Raw genomic sequence first — 19,979 nt, 5'->3', positions numbered from 1 at the left:
ACAGTATCAAGTCATACCCTAAAGGAATAGTTCAAAATCGGTCATCATTTACTCATCCTTATGACTTTTTAAAAGAATGTTTAATTATTTTCTAGTCACTATTCCATGCAATTGCAATCAAAAGGGATGCAAAAGCAGTGTAAACTAAAACAAGAACTATTAGATTATTTTGTTTTCAGTAACTGAAATAGAGCTGAAATAAAATATGAATATTAGATGAAATGTTGCCTAAAGTTTATTTTGAAGTACTAAACCCAAAATTAGAATAAAATAAAAATTATAAATAAAATAAATTTATATACAGTAGGAGCTATTTATATATATTAGTATGCATGCATACGTACATATACAGTATATATATATATATATATATATATATATATATATATATATATATATAAATGACTAATAAAAATAACAAATAAAATAAACACTAAAAAATAAAAGCTAATTCTAAAAATTTATAAATATAATAATCTAAAAATAATACTGCACTATATTGCAAGCTTTATAAATCGAGAGCTTTGTATCACAAACAGACTGAAACTCAAGTTATTCGCTGAAAAAGCCCAAGCTCTTAGAAGTAGTGATGTCCAAACTATGAATGAACCTTTATTAGATCTTTTCAAAGAATAGGTTGATTTGATTCACAAAACTGTTTTCAGATGTGTATTTTAAAATCAACCCCAACTTTCAGATCTATAAAAACGGTCTGTGGAAAAGTGATTATTACCAAGTCAGTGTCCAAGCAGATATATAAATTTTTCAATGTCTGAGTAGAAACGTAAGAAATTCTTGTCGCTCTTCATTCTCAAGTAAAGGATTTGGATGTAGACTGCTGCTTATTATATGTTAATGACATTAATTAGGCTGCGTTTACAATCTGAAATCTGAAAGCGTTCAGCTGTGCACAATTTCACGATCATTTGCGATTTATAAAAGTAACATCTGAAAGAGAAGCGTATGCATGTTTTTTTGTTTGACATTCATTCCCTGAATCACACGTGTGCACATTTGAGAAATGATCGTATGATCATATGTAGGACAGTTTCTATGCAACATTTTATTTTATTGAGGCCCGTGGTTCGAGTTCAACTTAGATCGACTCCTGATCACAGCAGAGGGTTATCACAGCTCCCTCCTCCAGTTCACTAAAGAGGAACATTTTGGTGAAATCCCATAAAATTCCTATATAAAGCTATTGGAGCAGTATGGATAATTGTTTTGCATCCCTTTTGAAGCTTGAAAGCTCACCATTGTATGTAACTACATGGTAAAGTTTGTGTTCCACAAATGACAGACAGACGGGTTTGCAACAACACAGAGGTGAGTAAATTATGCCATTTGTCAGTGAACTGTCCCTTTAAAAACACAGAAGTATCCATAGAACATAGATTCTTTGTGTAATTTGTGCTTTGTGGTGTAGTTGCAGAATCAGTGCCTGCATATGGCACCTGAGCTGGGAAACACTTCTGCTTCCAGGAACTGGAAGATCCTTAAGTTCATAAGCATAGAGGAACGTCTATGTGCTGTCCTGGCCTGAACGTAAGCAAGTGTATTCATGTAACATTAAAGCTTAATTTAGTTGTCTTCCACTAGCCTTTTGGCAGTTTGGATTTCTAAGATAAGAGGCAGGGATGTTGGTTGTGTTCTTCCAGGCCAAAAGCGGAGACATCAGTTTGAAGGCTTAAGTAATGAAGCAACAGGGACTTCTTGTTATAAGACCACATCTGTCAGTCCATAGTTAGAATCCCAAATGTTAAATTCCTTGGCATGAGGGTTATCACAGCTCTTCCAGCTGCCCACACAATAATAGAGTGTCCATAGACACAAACCGCTTTAGAATGAGCTCTGTAGAAGAGAAGCAGCGACCTCACATTAGGACACATCTCTCTCTCCTGAGCGCCCGCTGGAAATGGATGGTGGCATGGATGTGCTTGCAGCGGGCACAACCCACGCTGCGGAGAGCCTCTCCGAACAACAGTAAAATGTGCCAGTTGAACTTGGCAGAGCACTCCACATATCCACACTTCCAGCTCTTTCGGACTAAGTCAGATACGCTGTGTCGAGGGATGACGCGACCTCGCTGCAGATCACGCTTGTTGCCGACAATCAGAATGGGCGTCTCTCCAGAGCCCATGACTCTGTGGAAAGATACACACATGCTGTAAACATAAAAAGCAAAAACAATTCTAAATATAAAGTGCGCTCAAATCTAATTATATTCCACAGACACCACAGTAAAGCTACTTTCAGTAACTTGTTATGGATGTAACAGGTTCGTTATGGAATCAAAATGACAACAACAACAAAAAAAGTTTATTCAAAATGAAGAGAAAAATGTAATAATTTGCTCGACCTGTATGACTCTCTTTCTCCTGTGGAACATAAAAGAAGATATTTTGAAGAATGATGGTTTTGATGAGCACTGACTATGGAATAAAGCGTTTTAAAGCCAGATGAAAATGCCAAGCGGTCTGCTGAAAGCGCATTGCTGTGAGACGTTTTGGTTACTATGATACCGAATTTAACAAACAAATGAAGGGCTAATGCTAAAATGTTTTTGTTCCCTAGTGGAATTTAATAAAAAAAATTAGGGAACCACCCCAAATGTTACCATTTTGTTTAATATTTTTTTAATTTAGACCATTTTTGATATTTCATGCTCATTCCAACCAATCTTTACATTTATTGTTAGGTTATCACTGCAGTAATTTTAATCTTTAAAAAACGCTAATAATTTTATTGCACTGCTTAATCTTTAGCCAATATCAAAATTAATATTCAAATTCATACAATAGCTACACAATCATTTTATGTTTAAATTTATGTGGAACATTTAAAATGACAGTATTATGTACTAAAAAATAGCATTATATTTGAATTTCAGCCATGTATCGGCTAATAATAAGAAATGTATCTGATATAATAATATACTAATACTAACATCCGCATAAAAAGATAAATGGAAAATATAACAGACATGTCTCTAGGTCTTTCTGCAACAGCATTCTGTTACGGACATCCAAAACAAAAATGTTTCATTTGAAAAAGGCAACAAACTAAGGGTTTCTCATTTTGGCAACACAGATTTGACTACATTATCTGTTTTTCCAGGTCATAAAATGTGGTTCTAATAACCTCAAATAGGTATTTTAATATAGCATATTTTATAAAGGTGATTGTATGTTTTTTGTGTCTGTAAAGCATCTGATGAAGTGGATGTCTTCATCAAGAGAATCAATTGCAATTTCAACAGACTGATGAAATTTATGTGGTCTGGGCCAAATCCAACAACCTCTGTATCAGTGTTGTATGAAGCTTTCTTTGCATCCATCAATTCTGGATGCTTTCTGAATAAAGTGGCATATCATGCACCAAGATGCATATTAGTGTAAACCCATGGGAACATACACAACAGCAGCATTCATGTAGATGAAAGCACTTCTTTTCAACTTTCTAGGCAAAGCCTTTGAAAAGACGTTTTCAAATCAAACTGTATCGCCGTTACCTTGAAGATGAACCTAAACCTAAAGCTTGTGTATCACACCTCATCTTCTGCAGAAAAGATGTGAAAAATATTATAAAATATGCCTAAACTGTTTGTTTCAGGATCTTGCATTTCATTTTTTTTTATATTTAGTATTTCTATAGTAATTTATAGTTTCTATAGTATTTTTTAATCTATAGTATATGCTTGTATGAAAAGAAATTAGGCAAATGGTTTTCTCTTCACAGATGCAAGCGATGATCTTGCATCACAACACTGAAATATTAGAATATTTGTTAATGGGCTTTGAAAGGTGTAAATCATAGAAGGACACAACAAGCCCTTTGATGGCTTTAGATTAAACGACTTGTCCATTGAAAACTACATTAATTTTCAGCTGACTAAAGATGCAGAAATTATTAAATCACATCCACAGCCCTTTGAGCTCAATTTTAGATATTTATGCAACAGAAATTCATCAGTCATCATTTGCTCATACTTGTGTCATTCTAAGCTTTTCTTTAGTTCTTTTTTTTTTATTAAGACGATAAAAGAAGACATTAAAAGAAGAAAGCATAAAAGAAACACTATAGTCCAAACAACAACTTTCATAGCATGGGCAGAAGAAATAAAGTCATACAGGTCAGGAATGACATTAGAAAGAGTAAATAATGATAGATTTTAAATTTTTGGGTGAACAAAGTTTTTAAAATAGACATTTTGAATGATTACATTAGATTTTACTGAGCTCCTGTATGTCTTCTTATAATCCAAACACATCTCCATTATATTCTAAATGTACAGCCATCATTTGGATATATATAATAAAAGTTGTACATTGTTTTCAAAAAAGATTAATAAACATTGACATTTGTTATTTGGTATATACTACTGTTGCACACTGTATTTATTTATGTATATATGTATTTAGATTCTTATGGGACTATTTCCACTGGTGGAGAAGCCTGAGATATGTTAAAATGCAATATTTTGAAATAGAACTGGATTTTGAAACTTTAGACAAAATATAAAACAAAAATCTTTTAAAAAAAAGTTTGCATATGGGTATTTATTGTGTATCATATTTGATATATCAGGCTTGTATAGGTCATATAACATAGATAAAGGAGAATAGCACACAATTGAGGAGGGAAAAAAACACTTCAATTTTATTCAATGTACCAAACTGAGCAAAAATATGATATAGTTGATACCAACTTCGATTTACTTGGCCAAAAAGTACAATGAAATGCGTATATGATAGCTTGCAATGATTGAGAGATGCACAAGTAAATATTTCTCAATTAAAAAAAAAAACATGTTTGGACAATCAAGTAAACCTAAGTTGATTCAGTCCAGTAAAGGTTAATCTTGAACAATTTAAAAGGTATTATTATATTTACTTTATGAAAACCAGATTTCACAGCAAACAGACATGAGTACTACAACCTGAGGGTGGGCATTTTTAGAATGACACCGAAGCCTTTTACTTTAAAAATTATAAATTATCTATCAGATGACAGAAGGCATGTTTTGATTATGTTGACAATTGTTTGTATCAGATATGCTACAGCAGGCTTTATTGAGTAATTTAACCGGATACATTTTGTCTGAAAATTAATATAACCTGAATATCAGCACTCTTGCTTGTGCGATATTGCTTAATTACAAATAAAAGTAAACTAAATCTTACATTTATATGAAAACCATTGGTTCAGTGTTGAAATACAACCCTCCCAAAAAGGCCAGTCAAATTGAACTTATTAAATGGCATGCCAATTACAGCGAAACTGGTCTGAGACAGGATCTTTAGCTCATGGGTGACTATAAGCAGCACGTATTGCAGACTGCTCCGGTCACAAGCTGTCAGGAAGTGAAGCCGTCATTTGTACAGGGAGCTGGGCTGCTCTATCAGCCTCTCGTCCTGTCTCCAACAGAGAGCAGCTCATGTCTCCTCACTTATCTCCGTTTGAGATGACCTCTGCTTCTGACAGCTCTGAAAAAAGACAAATAGATTTCCAATTGTTTCACTTCACAGAGGCTTTCCACAGAGCTGCACTGGACTGATATAAACTGGGCAGGACAGCTAAATATAGATCTATTGTATGGAAAAAAACTGCGAACCAACAGCTACAGCTCTGGGTGTCCATGGATGTGGATTCATAACAGAACTTCATTCAAAGCTGACCTCAGAAAATGTGTCTGATGTGTGTCCGTGTACTGATAAGAAGACTGGACCGTAAACACAATTAGCCCCACACCTCTCTAGACCTCATGCTGTCAGTCACCGAGTGACTCTGGGTCTTGAATTGACAGGAACCACCAGCATTGTCCATCAGTCATTGTCTGTTACAGACATCTCTGTTCTCTGATCTCTGACACACTCAATTCATCCTCAAACGCAACAGAGTCCCTCTGCAACAGAATTAATTTATTATTGCATTCATTCTTCATTCATTCACTAACTCTCTGATTCATTCATTTAGTCATTAAAATGTAGCTGGTACAGCCTCATATCTGGATTGCTGTGCAGCATACATCAATTCAGCCTTCACTGACATGTTCTGACTGAGGCAAGGACTATAACATTAACTGTCACTGGGGACTTACAAACTCAAAGGGTCTGTTTCAAAACCGCCTGTCTATGTCCTAACCTTAACAGAATCCCATAGGCGTCTAATTAGAGACGCTCTACATAAGCAGAAACACCACACACTGAATAATGCTCCTCCAGTGAAGCTGTACAGCCACAACACATTAATCACAAAGAAAATAATAGCAATTACTAATAAACCTTTCAAGACATATTTATCGTGATTGTTAAGTGATGATATGTGCCTCTGTAAAAGCCACAAGTCTTTTTTCTCAGCCTTATAAAAAAGGAAATAAATAATTGCCAAATTCTTGTATAACTACATTCCTAAAGAAAAATCCACCAATCAGAGAAACTGCTGTTCATTTATTACCAACTCGCTAACTGAGACTTGTTATAACACTTGCATATCATTGCTCTTTTGTTGATTTTGATCACTTCCAATGTCCTCATTTGTAAGTCGCTTTGGATAAAAGTGTCTGCTAAATGGCTAAATGAATGTAAATGTAGTTAGTAGCAGTAATGTGGGCAAAAATGCCTTGTTGATGCCAGATGTCAGAGGAAAAGATTTGAATTTAAAACACACACACACAAAAAAACCCTAAATTTTGTTGCCCAGATTTTGAAACAGTCTTCAAGGTCATTATAACATGCCTACAATGCTTTAAAATGCTGTCAGTTATTGTACATTTTGGACAACTACTGTACATGGACCCATAAGAAACATTAACAGAGCTCAATACAAAACTTCCCAGTGTTTCACCAAAGATTAATTAACTGTCATTCTTTTAATTCCTCACACTAACAGGGTCTGTCTTATCAGGAGTGTTTGACAGCCCGTGCACTCACTTCTGCTGGGTATTAGCAGATCAGATCAGTGAATCGAAGCAGCCCATCCTCTGTGTATTGTACGCCGGTAGAAGCTGTGAGGCAGTGTCGGGCCAAGGTGACTTAATTGTGTTCTGCCTGGATCAATAAAACATGAATGTTTGTCACCAGAAGCGCCTGCCTCACAGCTCAGGCCTTGACGCAAGCGAAGCATGACAGCTGACGCCACTGATTACGATAAATCTGTCTCTGAGTGGACGCCCACACTGACCGTTTAAGCCAATCGGTGACTGAGCTGAATTTAAATACTGATGAAGCATCACTGTCACTGTTTGTAGTACTCTGATACATAGAGCACCTCGGATCCCATCCTCTCTCTGCAAACCAATATGTTCTCTCTTTAGCAATTCAAATTTAAACAGCTTAGATATATTTTTTTTATTTGACCTGTTATTTAAAAAATAATTTTCAAATTTTTAAGCATAAATCTAACAAATCCTAACTGTGTACATAGATATGTTCTCTAAAAACAAGTCATATTATATTAAATTATATTGCAGTGATACAATCAATCAAACAGTTGAGAAAAAACTGAATAGTACATATCATCTTATCTATACGAAGAATGTTGATAAAGTTGGATGTACTTAGAAATCCAACCGTATATAAAGACCTGGGTGGAAATAGAGTTGCATTTTGTGATAAATTAAAAAATATATATCAGGCAGTTGCGAATTGCTATATCACTTTATTTGAGTGTGCTGTATGTATGCAGATACAGTTATAGCATCTCATTTGATAAATAGAGCTGTGCAATAATAATTTAGAGTTTGTGGCAATATAATATATGTTATAAAACATTTAGCTTGTTTTAATGATGTTTAAGTGAATGATATCAAAAAGATATCAAACACACTTTAGTACACAGACAAAACAGTCACAATTAGGCACCATCATCAAACCTACTCTGGTACTCTGAGGCTTTTGAATAGGCTTTTGATGATGACATTACATGCCCTTTGCAATCAGCAGAGGAGAAGGGAAGGCATTTCTGTTGATTTGGATCCAAATTATGAAGACATGACCCAGTGTGCTGGCAGCCCATGATTACAGAAGGGTCTCGCCTTTTGAGTGTAATTACAGCAAGCATCAAACATTGAAGAAAAAGATAATCAGCACAGAAAAAGCAGGGAATAGACAAAAAAAGAGGTCCAAGCAGATAATGCGTAGTAGGAAGAGAGAAGGGTGCAAAGATGTAAAGTTGTGAAGGAATAAAATGAGGCTGTATTCGCATCACGTACCTGGTCTCTAAGATCTGCTGCCGCATGGTCTTGACATACTCAAAGCTGTCGAAAGAGCAGATGTCATAAACCAGAACGTAGACATGAGCGCTCCGAATGCCTCGACAGCAAACATCGGACCATTCCTGCACAGACACAGAGCAATCATGTGAAACAAATCCAAACTGTATTGTATTTCAAACACAAATGTCTAAGTCCTCTATCAACATGATCAAACCTGTTATACACAATGTACTACATGCCTTCTGTTGTCTGATTGATAGTCTATTTCATATTCATATAGTTCAATAATATAATTAAATCCACTACTAAATCTACTTAATCAACTTATTTAGACTAAAGCAACTTGATAATCCAAACACATTTTTCGTTTAGAAAACATGTTAAAATTGAAATATCAAATATAATACATCAGGCTTCTCTCAATCATCGTGTTTTATTGCATTATACATTTTAATAAAAAACTACAGAGCTTTGATCATAAAACTAAGCATTTAAATATCATCTTATTACAACAACAAATTATTGGGTATTTATATGCATTTTAAGTAGATTGCTATAAAGTTCTGTTTACCAAATGTACTAAATTTCACATTATTTACATTGCAAGATTTCACAATTTCAAAGAAATATCAGCATGAATAAAGTTGAGTTTTTTTTTTTTTTAAAGTATGAGCTCCATATTCTTCTTATCAATAATATAAAAAGCCTGATTTATCAGATACGATACCCAAAAACAAATTAATATACTTTATTTTTAATGTGGTGTCTAAAGCTTCAATAACCAGTTAAAATTAGAATAGGCTACAGAGTAAATACAAGTGTCAACTAATAACACTAAGTATTCACAACATTATCAAACTACTCATGTGCAGATGATTCATTCAGAACCTTTAAACCTGAACTCATTCATATGTGCTAGTTTAAAACTGGTTTGCTTCTGGAAATATGTTAAAACTCAAGGAGATAGGAGTGTAAAACAGGTAACACATGTGAAAACAGGATAGAGGATGAGCACCCTATTCTTATTCTCCCCAGCTATTTGTGTTTATCGGCCATGTGAAGATACATGAGACAAAGATAGGATGTGAAGAAAGAGGGCACACTGAAGGCATATTCGGCAATTTAAAAACAAATTATATGTTTTAGTAGAAGGTGCTTTTTCAGATCAAATCTGTTACTGTGGTTATAATGGACATGGTTTGAGGAGAAATGCTAGCTTTAGCAATTTAAGGAAGAAAAACAGTTGTCTAAATCACACAGCCCAAGCTAACTTCTCTTTCTCTGACAGGAAACTCCAGTTGGGAATACAATTATATATGTAAACTTATGAAAGAATCGTCTCTTTCCATTGTCACTAATTAAAGCACTGATTCATTATGACACCACTGAGAAAGAAAAGTGAGCTGAGACAAAAGGCCTCGCTGCTCAAGTGGCTCTTTTATCTTTTCGAGCTGTCTGAAATCACAAGTCTTACACAGAACCATGTGCTCTCGTTCCTTATAAACCATTCTACAATACTAAAGCCCATATCAAAATACTGAAAACATTCTGCTTAACTGACCCTTCACAAAGCTCTTCCACCCTCTGACACTGTTGCTACATCTGAATATCTTATAGGAGTGAATATCTCAGAGATTATGCATGAACCATTCAATTTTTATAAAATGACCGATGATTTAATGAAGCAATTCATTGCATTGCATGTTTTTATGGCTTTAAAAAAATTAACAGTTTACATAAGTGTCCAAGACTGCATATCAGAATCAGCTAAAAATTAAGAATTCTCATTTGATAGCAGTTACACTTCTTAAAAAAAGTGAGCAAAACTGTTTCTACAACACACTATTTGTGCAGTGAATTTTATTTCCACTGTTGTTATCTGACTCAATACTTGCTGTAAATAAAGGTGAAGATGAGACTTTTACGCAGGTATAACAGAGTTATGTTTTAAATAAAAAAAATACACAAGGAATGTCTGATGTGAATGTCAAAATATCTGATGTGAAATATTTGATAGTCGATATTTACATCTGTAGACAATCTTTTCACACACTGTAAAAATGTCTTAGTTGTTCTCCCTAAAATGTACAAAGCCCCAAATCTGACATTCAGGGAAAAAGACAAGTCCATCACTTAATTAAAACAAAAGAATCAATTTGTAATTTTTACGCCAGAACAGGTAGAAATAGACCCCTACTGTAACAACAACAATGTCACTTTTTAAAGATTTCTGCTACTCTAGCGACACACTAGACACACTTTTCTCTCAGAAATCTCATTAGTGATTTCCCTTCCCTATGGGTGGGTTCGTTTGGGTACCTCAAATGTAATAATTATAAACCTTGTCCTAACAGAGGGCCAGGTCAGAGTCATATTATTAAACTCTATCCAGGGTTGTGGTATGTTGGTTACTGTACCTGTAGAGAGCTGACAGGAAAGCTGCTGATGGCTGGATAATCTGTGATCTGAAGGTCATGCACATGACCATCGAGCACTGCGGCAGAAAGATGCATCTGCCGTGTCTTACTGGACACCGCCACCTCACTGTAGTCATCGTGAAGAAAGCGCTGCACAATGGCCGTCTTGCCCACCCCCTGAGCTCCCAGCACCGCGATCCGGAACGGAGGGGGCATTGTCCTGTTTCCACCTCGCCCCCGGTGGGACGCCCCACCCTCCCTGCTCTCGCAAACAGCTGGCCAGTGCATTCAGAGTGGCACATGGGCAGCACATAGTCCTGACTGAAGTACCGAAAGCAGTGTTGGCCACAGCACAGTCCCATTCATAGGCCAGCAGCCTCTAAGAAAGAGAAAAGTAAAACAGGTAGAGAGATGAAAATACCAATCAAGAGTCCAACTCAAATAAAAACAGGATTTTGAATAATTTGAAATCAAACCACCTCTAGTAATATACTGCTTTATACAATAGAGATTATTTTGAAGCAGCTTTACAGTAATACCGGGGGGGGAAAGAGAATCAGTGGCATGAAACACTATATATATCAGACAAATTCAAGTTCTCCTGTAAAGCAACAGTGTCATAGCTCAGAGTTGGTTTAGGGCTGCGTTCAACTTAGGTTTACGATGCTTTTGGGAAACACAGCCCAGTTTAGTTCAATAACTGTGTTAGGTTTATCAATTTTAAACAAGTTCAATTCAGCTAGCTATAAGCAGAAGGAAATAATGTCGTTATTGTTCGATGTCAAAGCAGTTTAGTTCGACAGCACATAAACTCACACGTACATCTTTCCAAATAGTTCCAAAAAGAAGAGGAAAATACAAAAATAAACATTTGAATAATATTAATAAAAGACTAATAATAAAAAATGCATTGAAATAAAATAAAGCCCCTGTGATCTAGAAAATGTATAAAGTATAAATTTATTAAAGTATATTTATAGTACTTTTGATATTGTTTATATATCATAGTCTGTACATTTTATGATATGTCACAATGCTCCCATGATATAAAGAACTTAAAGTGGGTTGGAATTATTTAAATGGAGCAAAGATATTAATAGAAATCGCCATATTTAACCATAAGACACAGGCACAAACACCTCTATGTGTGTGAACTGTTCATATAGAGCTTCTGCAGGGGGCATAAGAATGATGTTAATCCAAGAGTTTACTATAAATCTTCTCAGTGTCAATCTATAGCGTGATTAGGCCAATAATAATGGACAAAATGCTTATGTAATCCATTCTCTGCGTCCAGTAGAATCAAGACGCACTTGTCATGTACTTGTTCATATACTGACATATATAAGCGCTAAATACCTGTCTAAATGCCCCACCCGTACTGTATTCAACACTTTATCATTACTCATAAAGATTTTTCGATTTGAAGCAGGAGACTGTCGGTTCAAGCGTATCGCGAGCGCAACGGCTCCGGTGACTTACCTTATGCGCAGGTGAGAAGTTGCATTCTTCGCGAGGTTCGGGCTGCTGAACACCTGCGTGATCTTTCCCGTCGAATTCTCACTCTCTGCTCGCATTCAGGTGCAGAAGTAACCCTCAAACTTGTCCTGGAGGAATATCCTGCTCTTTCACGTCATGTGGACCTCGCGCACAGCACGGCGCGCGCATGTTCGCCCGTGGTAACAGACAGATCAAATCAACGCTTGTGCGTAAAATCAGAGCGCAGGACCGCGCCAAAACGGGTCAGCGTCACAGGTTAATTGAATGTGAAGAAAGCTGAGAGCTCTGCTTTGTCTATGGCAAGCTTCCTTCACATTTATTCCTTAAAACAAATCTCTTTTACGCTGGTTATTTTTTTATTTGTAAATTAAGCATGATAAAAATGTTGTTCTTCAGCAAAAGTTATAGTTATTATGTATTGGTCTTGAAATGGAATACATTTATTCCATTGAAAAACACTTTAGTTACAGCCTCACTAACATTAGAAAGCATTTCCTCATTAACTGCCTAGCTGATGATAGAAGTAAACCACTGCTGGTTTATCTGTGCCAATATGGATCATCAAAGGTCATTTCGTCTCCTGCTGCTTCTTGCTATAATTGTCAGCAATAAGTCTTCAGACTTTGAAGATGCATCTGTAATACAGGATTTTAATTGAAGCAGAATATAATAGTAGACTGTAAATTTTAGGTCATTTTATCCTAAAGGTCTTAATTTAACTTTTCATTTCGAAGTAAAAACAGTTTTGTTACTTTTATGCTGAGTCATCCCATGTCAAGTTTCCCGGCTCAAATTTTGATTCAAAATTTTTAGATTTTCTAGTATTTTGTCTGAAGAAATACAAACATGTATAATGATAAAAGTAAAAATATTACATGTCATGGATGAATATTTCCTGAGCAATCTACTATTTTGTAGAACGGTGTAGCAAATCAGCTCAAAGGGCAAATATGAATAATCAATCAAAACTATTTATGTTATATTAATTATAAATATTTAGATCCGCTGTAAGTATTTACTTGACATCTCAGTGTCAACTGTCTGTCAGTACTAAGAACGTTACTTTCCTGTTTAAGGAAAACAACTTTCTTACTGTACAGTACTACTCAGAGCATGTAGCAAAAATCTGCATGGTTAAGGACTCCAGATTTGAGTAAACAATGAACAACCTCAAGTGTGATAAGTAAGACATTATTAACTACGTAAACACTAGAACTAGTCATAACACACAAACACACACACACGCATACAGATGGCATTGGAAAATGTGTTAAAGCTTAAGCCAGGGGTCGGCAACCTACGGCACACGTGCCAACAGTGGCACGCAGAGGGATAATGGCTGACACGCGAGCAATAGGGAAAACTGCATACTGACGTACATTTTGAGGTAATAACTTCTCATAGTCACACAGCCTGTTAGGAGCTATAAATAAGAGCTTGTCAATGTCAAAATGACTGAGATGTCCAATCAAATCAAAGTAGGCAGGGTTTACTCTTCACAGAAGCAGAGCGCAAAGTGTCAGTTTAATGTTAAAGAGAGCGAGGTAAGATGAAGCTGCAAATCATTTAATATTAGTCAACGTTTAATAATATGTTTTACAATAGAAATGTTAAATGAACGACAGCTATATCCAGTGATTAAAATTTTTCTCGAGAGAGAGAGAGAAAGAGAGAGATGGAGGGAGAGAGATGTGTAAATTGTCTTCGTCTGTCTCTCTCTACAAACAATGAAGCAATTTTGACCCCTTGTTGTTGAGAAATGTAATGTAGTGATTCAGTATCAATTAATAAAAGTCACGTGGCAGCACTGACAAGTTTATGAGCTTCTGAATGTAACTTTTTGCACGGCACGATCTCAGATCTCTGTGTGTGAGTGGTGTGTGTGTGTGTGCGTGTGTGTGTGTGTGTGCACACGCGACTCAATTAAAACATTAACATGATTAAACTGAAATGTTTTAATGCATTGGCCTTGTCACACACACATATGGCACACTGTAAATCTATTATTCACATATTTTTTGAAAAGTTTAAAAAAGATCTGAGATTCAGAGCCAAATTACAGGGGATTAAAAATGTAATTTTCGGTTTCGGGTTTTGGTCCATCTCTGCTTTTTTGGTCCACCTCATTTCATCCATTCACCACAGGGCCCCCTCAAACCAGTTGCACCGCCCAAAGGACAGCCCTGATCCAGAAATAGACTCTGATGTTGTGGCAGCCGGGATCAAAATGGGTAATTGGCCTTTGAAAGTAATCATACACTGCAAATAATGATTGTATATGTTACATTATGCCAGATTTTGTTTATCAAACAAAAAATAATGCCTACAATATGCCTTAAATTGGATTAATAACCTATATTAGCAAATAAATGTGTGGAAGGGATTTTCCTACTCATCTGAACACACGCAAATGTTGCAAGGCAGAATCAATCAATTACAGAGAGCATTCACTCACTTCTGACAGTTCATTTAAATAGAGCTGCATTTCCCAAGAGTAGCCTATAATAAAAAAGCATTAATGTTTTTGGAAAAGGCAGCCCAGAACAATGCAGAAAAAACATAGGCTATATGTTTGAGTTATTTCACAATAAACCTATTGAAAATGTACCCTGGTATGTGCAGTACATTTATTTAAATTTGAATGTTAAAAGTTCATATGGCTCATGTTCTATTCTGTATTGTTAATATAAATTATATGATCTCCGAATAAAATGGTTGCATTTTATGTATGCAACAGCCTATGGCTTGCAGTCCCTTATGACAATGAACCATGGTAAAGTGAACATTGTTTAACTATATTTGTAGATTTCCTTGGTTACCACTACAGTAAACATATTTTAAGCATGTGTAAGCAAAAATATAACCTAATAAGTTGCAATTAAGGTGTATGAATGTCAAAATGTATTTCAAATATAAAGTTAAGTAGGTATTTTTACCCATTGTACTCATAATAATTAAATACATTTCATAATCTAAAAGTTCAGTTTAGAAGTATCGTATCGGTATTGAAGATACTGGCCATTAAAAGTATCGGTATCATATCGAAAACAAAAATGTGGTATCACCTATCACTACTGTGTTGTATCTTACCGGTCTTAAACTACTAACGAATGAATGTTCAAACGGCTTGCCATAGATGTCAGCAGCGTTCTCGGTCTCCTTACGTAAATACGCTGCGCATCATGACGGGAAATAGCGGCGAGCAAACACCAGCACGCGAAAGAACTCATCACTGAGTGCTGCACGTGGACATACCACTTATTACCTCAAAATCGATGGATACCCGTTTCACATGAATGATCATCCGCCCTCAGCGGCTTGTGTTTGTGATTGTCATTACTATCTGAACATGAATACACTCTCTGTGTCAACAGTCTGTGAGTACCACGGCTGTCTCTTAGCAACCTAATCTTTCCTTCTGTTGCTAAGTAACCACGTGGTCGTTACCTGTTCGCGTCACGTCACATACCGTCGCTGTATGTATCCAGGTGCGACAGCCTTCAGCTCAGTACTGTTACTGTTAAAAGAGAGCACGGTTGAGGCTAATCATTAACCCCATTTATACAGTCAAAGACTTCCATTAACTGACGTCATTTCTACGGTGACCGTGAGGTGACGTCGTTCCACTGGAAGTTTATTAGTTTAAATGTAACATATTTTATTTCGGCTAATTAATAGACTATATTTATAAATACTATAGTATGGAATTTGTTGAGGAATTTGTAAATTTACTAAAACGCAAGCTCATTTATCATCACGCACGGGCATAAATACAATCAAATTAAAACTTTATTGGCATAATTGCCAGGCGTTTACAGTATTTGAGAAATATGTGGTAGCAATTAATAGCATAGGCTAATTATACCAAACAATTTATTAATTAGGTAAAACCATACACAAAAGGAGAAATAAGCATATATTGTAATAAATGTAAAAACGTTAATATAATAATAATAATACATTTAATGTTAAATGGTAATAAAACAAAATGTTTATCCATATAGTCCTGGGTTATTATGATCACACAGGTTTGTTTACACATTAAACTCGTGGCCACGAGAAAATTATGTCAAATGAAAGTCATCTCATGGTCACTGTACATTTCCCCCTTATTTCCAAATAACACAAAAAAATAACATTTTGCTGTTAAAAACTTTTAATTGACAATGACAACATGACGCTGTTCACTTTATTTAAACGCCTCTTTCTGGATATGAGGAGACAAAATATTGTAATAAAGTGTTATTTTATGCATTTTTATAAAGCGAAAATAGGGAGACTTGTGAATGTCTAATGTTCTATTCTTTTGTTATTTTAAAACACTTTCTGTTATATTGCTGTTTTGGGGCAAATTACCATTTTGGTGAAGTGTGGAGTATGTGCTTGGACTGATGAGGAAAGCTAAAAACATTTCAAGTTGATTTAATAAAAATAATAATAATTTACTATAAGCCATTTCATATATATCATAGAAGTTTCCATTACATTTTATTTTAAATTTATTTTGGGTTTTATTATTTTAGGTCTAGTCAGTTTTAAAATTCCAGGTTTTTCATAACCGTGTAGAGCCATTTCTCTAATAAAAAAAGACAGCTGTTGAGCGAAAATAAGAATGTTAACAGTTTTATTTAGAATTTGTGTGTGTGTTAAGCTTTCTTTTTTGTCTTATTTGTAATAATTTTAAGCCATTTTGCAGCATCCTTGGAAGTTTGCTGAGGCTCTTCATTGGGCACCAGCCTCTTGATTGAGAACCAGTTAGCATAATAAAATTGAACTGAGAGTCTTGAGATGGTTACAAACTTCACCTTTCTGAGTAGCTTAAAAAAAAAAAAAGCCAGAGACTTCATCCACGTTCAAAGACGGTAGCATGACACATGAGTACATAGACAAACCATTACAAATTGTTCAAACGCATCTCGAGAATGAACCTTGACTTCCCCCTAAATCTCTGTGCATGTGCTGTAAGAGCTGTTCAGTATTCAGTTTGGGCTCTGATGCAGCTCTGAGTGTGATGACGACATGCCTGCGTCACCTGCAGCACAGAGCTGATCGCACGCAACATGACATCATTACTCAGACACATTCAGCTACTTTTAGTGAGATAAATGTCATATATCGATAATATTATTATACTATATTGTAATTCTTATATATCATATTGTAATTGTTAGAAATAATATTATCTAGATAATTTGAGTAAAAAGGTGATCTGAGAAAGAGGTGAATTACATAAGGACAAAGACAATGAGGGTGAATACACACTGCTGACTTTATTTTGATTTACCATCCATAAAATAAATCTGAAACAAGCTGATCAGTCGTTTTGTTCAATTTCTTTATGTCAGACGTCACATTTCAGTATTGAGATGCTCACATTGGCAACATGGTAATCATTAAAACTCATATTTGCACATATAAGGGTTACGGTCTTAATATTTCACCTTCTTACACAAGGGTTCTACTGGCAGATGTTTACTGGACGCTGCTTACATGCAGGTTCACGGGCACATTAGCAACTATGGCAACAAAAAAAGTTCACATTTAGCACCACCATGAAGACTAGTACAGTTTTAGGGAATAAAACAAACTCTACTCAACTGTCCAAAAGTTATCCATCCTTGTATCGCTGAATCGATGTTGATTAATTTTTCTATTGCATCTCTATTTGTTAGTGTATTAGTTTGAACCAAAGCTGAGCAAGATTGTATACTAACATTGAACAGATATTTCTAACACTCCAAGGAGACCAAAAACTACCTCACAAAACCTACTCAACTTTCAAAAGCACAATATATCACACAGTCTGGGAATGAATATCAGATGGCCCACTTATATAAGATCGATAGAAAACATGTTTCCGTCTTTTCTATCACATTAAGGTGATTCATAGCAGTTCAAACACTATAAGACATTGATGGAGTGTCGCATGTTCATACCGTGGTTAAGATGAACAAGGAATACAAAACATTAAAAGGAATGTGGCATTTTTCTGTTGGTCAAAGCATGCAAGGCTAATATCAGATAGCTGGCACATTGTACAATTGCATAAAGCAACACTGCAGCATATCAGAGAATGAAACAAGCAATAATGCCAAAACGCACGATGTCAATCAAAAACGGTAACTATAGGGGTTTTAAAGTGGTTACCATTAAAGAAGGATGACTTTTAAAAGTACATCCGTATCACATTTCTGTATCCCAGACGTCTGCTTCATTAAATTCCCTTGATGCTATTTATAGATTAAACTCTTACACTTTTTTTTTCCTTCTTTGCATATGACCAATCCAGGGCATGTGAAGGTGAAGTACTGACAAGGCATTAAAAATATCTAATCACAATGGAGCTGTGTTCCAAAATTCCCTTCAACACTTTATCAACAACATCAAGACATTTGGCTAGAACAGAACATGATTTTAACATTGTGGGCGCATGGAGTAAACTGGTACCTAAAGATGGATTTAAAACAAAGGCCGGAAACATGGAGAGCTGGATCCTAAGGACAAATACGTAGAGGGATATAAGTATTATAGAGATGTTTAATTCTTCAGAATGGCATCGTACATTTGGTACACATACTGAGACACCTCAGGAGCCCTGCATTTCAGAGAGAGCTGAAAGAGAGAGAAAAAAAGAGAGAGCAATGAGTAACTTAAAAATGTTAAACTTGGAGTGCTCTAATAAAAATGTGCAACAAAGAGCTTGTTTTAGTATAGTCATTTTATGAGAAAGAAATTATTATTATTCCTTATAATCAAACACTGACGATTATTAATATTACAAATCAAAATGAAAAATTAATAAGGGCAGAAAACAGTTAATTATAGCCACAAATGTTAATTCTCTGCATTTACTGTGATCAGAACAGACCTGAGCAGATTTTTGGGTCATGACCCACCACTCTTGTGGGCTACATATATGCAATAATACAGTAATATGTGCTATGAATGACAGCTGTAAGAGGTTTTTCTTGTACTGGAGTTATAGCTGCTTTCAACTTTTCAAGAAGCCTTGAGTGAAGACAGACAAGTAAAGTAAAAAAGTGAAGTGATATGTGGCCAAGTATGGTCTCCCATACTCAAGATTTTGTGCTCTGCGTTTAACCCATCCAAGTGCACACACACACAAACCCGGAGCAGAGGGCAGACAATGCTGCAGCGCCCGAAAAAGACGATCTGCACAGAGTCAAAAATGTGTGTGTGTGTGTGTGTGTATATATAGTGCCCTCCATATATATAGGAACAGAAAAGACAAAATTGCTTTGTTTGCTATGGAGTCAAGACATTTGTAAATATGATTAAAAGATAAATATGAGACAAAACTACGGAATATCACATTTTATTATTAGCCGTTTCAACACATTAGTGTTTTACCAAATAAAAAGGACAGCACTTTTAGAGTTCATTCCACTATTTGATGTGAGCATAAGTATTGGAACAGATGAACTTAAGGCAGATTAAAAGCTAATATTTAGTTGCAGATCCCTTGCATGCAATCAGAGCAGTGAGTCTGCAACCCATAGACATAACCAGACTCTTGATCTTATGCTTTGAAATGCTTCTCCCCAGGCTTTAATGCAGCCAATTCCAATTGTTACTTGTTTTGAGGAGTTTCTGTCTTTAGTCTCCTCTTCAGCTGGTGAAATTAATGTTCAATCGGATTTCAATCTGGAGATTGATTTGGGCAATCTAAGCCTTGTCTGAACTGGCAGGGTGTTTTGGATCATTGTCCTGATCCAATATGAAGTGCTTTCTAATGAGTTTGGTGGCATTTTCTTGAATATTGGTAGCCAAGATGGTTTTGTACCCTTCCAAATTCATTCTGCTCTTGTCATCATACATTAAGTCAT

General features: G+C 35.5%; 2 protein-coding genes across 3 annotated transcripts in view; both read right to left on the bottom strand.

The window, feature by feature from the left end:
* Positions 1–855: 855 nt before the first annotated feature.
* On the bottom strand, positions 856–15,714 carry LOC132140896 (ras-like protein family member 10B). 2 transcript variants are annotated; one of them, XM_059549949.1, is made up of 4 exons: positions 15,602–15,714; positions 10,633–11,011; positions 8,213–8,337; positions 856–2,144 (listed from the first exon to the last, which is right to left on the bottom strand). In XM_059549949.1, exons 2-4 carry the CDS (start codon positions 10,918–10,920, stop codon positions 1,874–1,876), a joined length of 684 nt encoding a protein of 227 aa, XP_059405932.1. In that variant the 5' UTR covers positions 10,921–11,011; positions 15,602–15,714; the 3' UTR covers positions 856–1,873. The 2 variants fall into 2 exon arrangements, with proteins under 2 accessions (XP_059405932.1, XP_059405931.1); XM_059549948.1 differs by lacking the exon at positions 15,602–15,714 and adding an exon at positions 12,115–12,484.
* Positions 15,715–17,383: 1,669 nt separating this feature from the next.
* LOC132140894 (AP-1 complex subunit beta-1) overlaps positions 17,384–19,979 on the bottom strand; it is a 41,182-nt gene continuing 38,586 nt past the window's right edge. The window contains exon 22 of the mRNA XM_059549946.1: positions 17,384–18,744. Within this exon, the coding sequence (XP_059405929.1) occupies positions 18,670–18,744 (75 nt within the window). The 3' untranslated portion in view covers positions 17,384–18,669. The remainder of the gene's footprint in view (positions 18,745–19,979) is intronic.

This window comes from Carassius carassius, chromosome 5 (genome assembly GCF_963082965.1).
Source record: "Carassius carassius chromosome 5, fCarCar2.1, whole genome shotgun sequence".
Lineage (NCBI taxonomy): Eukaryota > Metazoa > Chordata > Actinopteri > Cypriniformes > Cyprinidae > Carassius > Carassius carassius.
The sequence above is the reverse complement of the archived record's forward strand: the minus strand, read 5'-3'. Positions and strand labels throughout refer to the sequence as shown.

Excerpts from the sequence above, each read along its gene's own strand:
- LOC132140896 (XM_059549949.1), bottom strand. The coding sequence starts at position 10,920 with ATGCACTGGCCAGCTGTTTGCGAGAGCAGGGAGGGTGGGGCGTCCCAC. Across the intron at positions 8,338-10,632 it reads TTCCTGTCAGCTCTCTACAG|GAATGGTCCGATGTTTGCTG; the intron begins GTACAGTAACCA and ends GTGTCTGTGCAG. Across the intron at positions 2,145-8,212 it reads CAGCAGATCTTAGAGACCAG|AGTCATGGGCTCTGGAGAGA; the intron begins GTACGTGATGCG and ends ATCTTTCCACAG.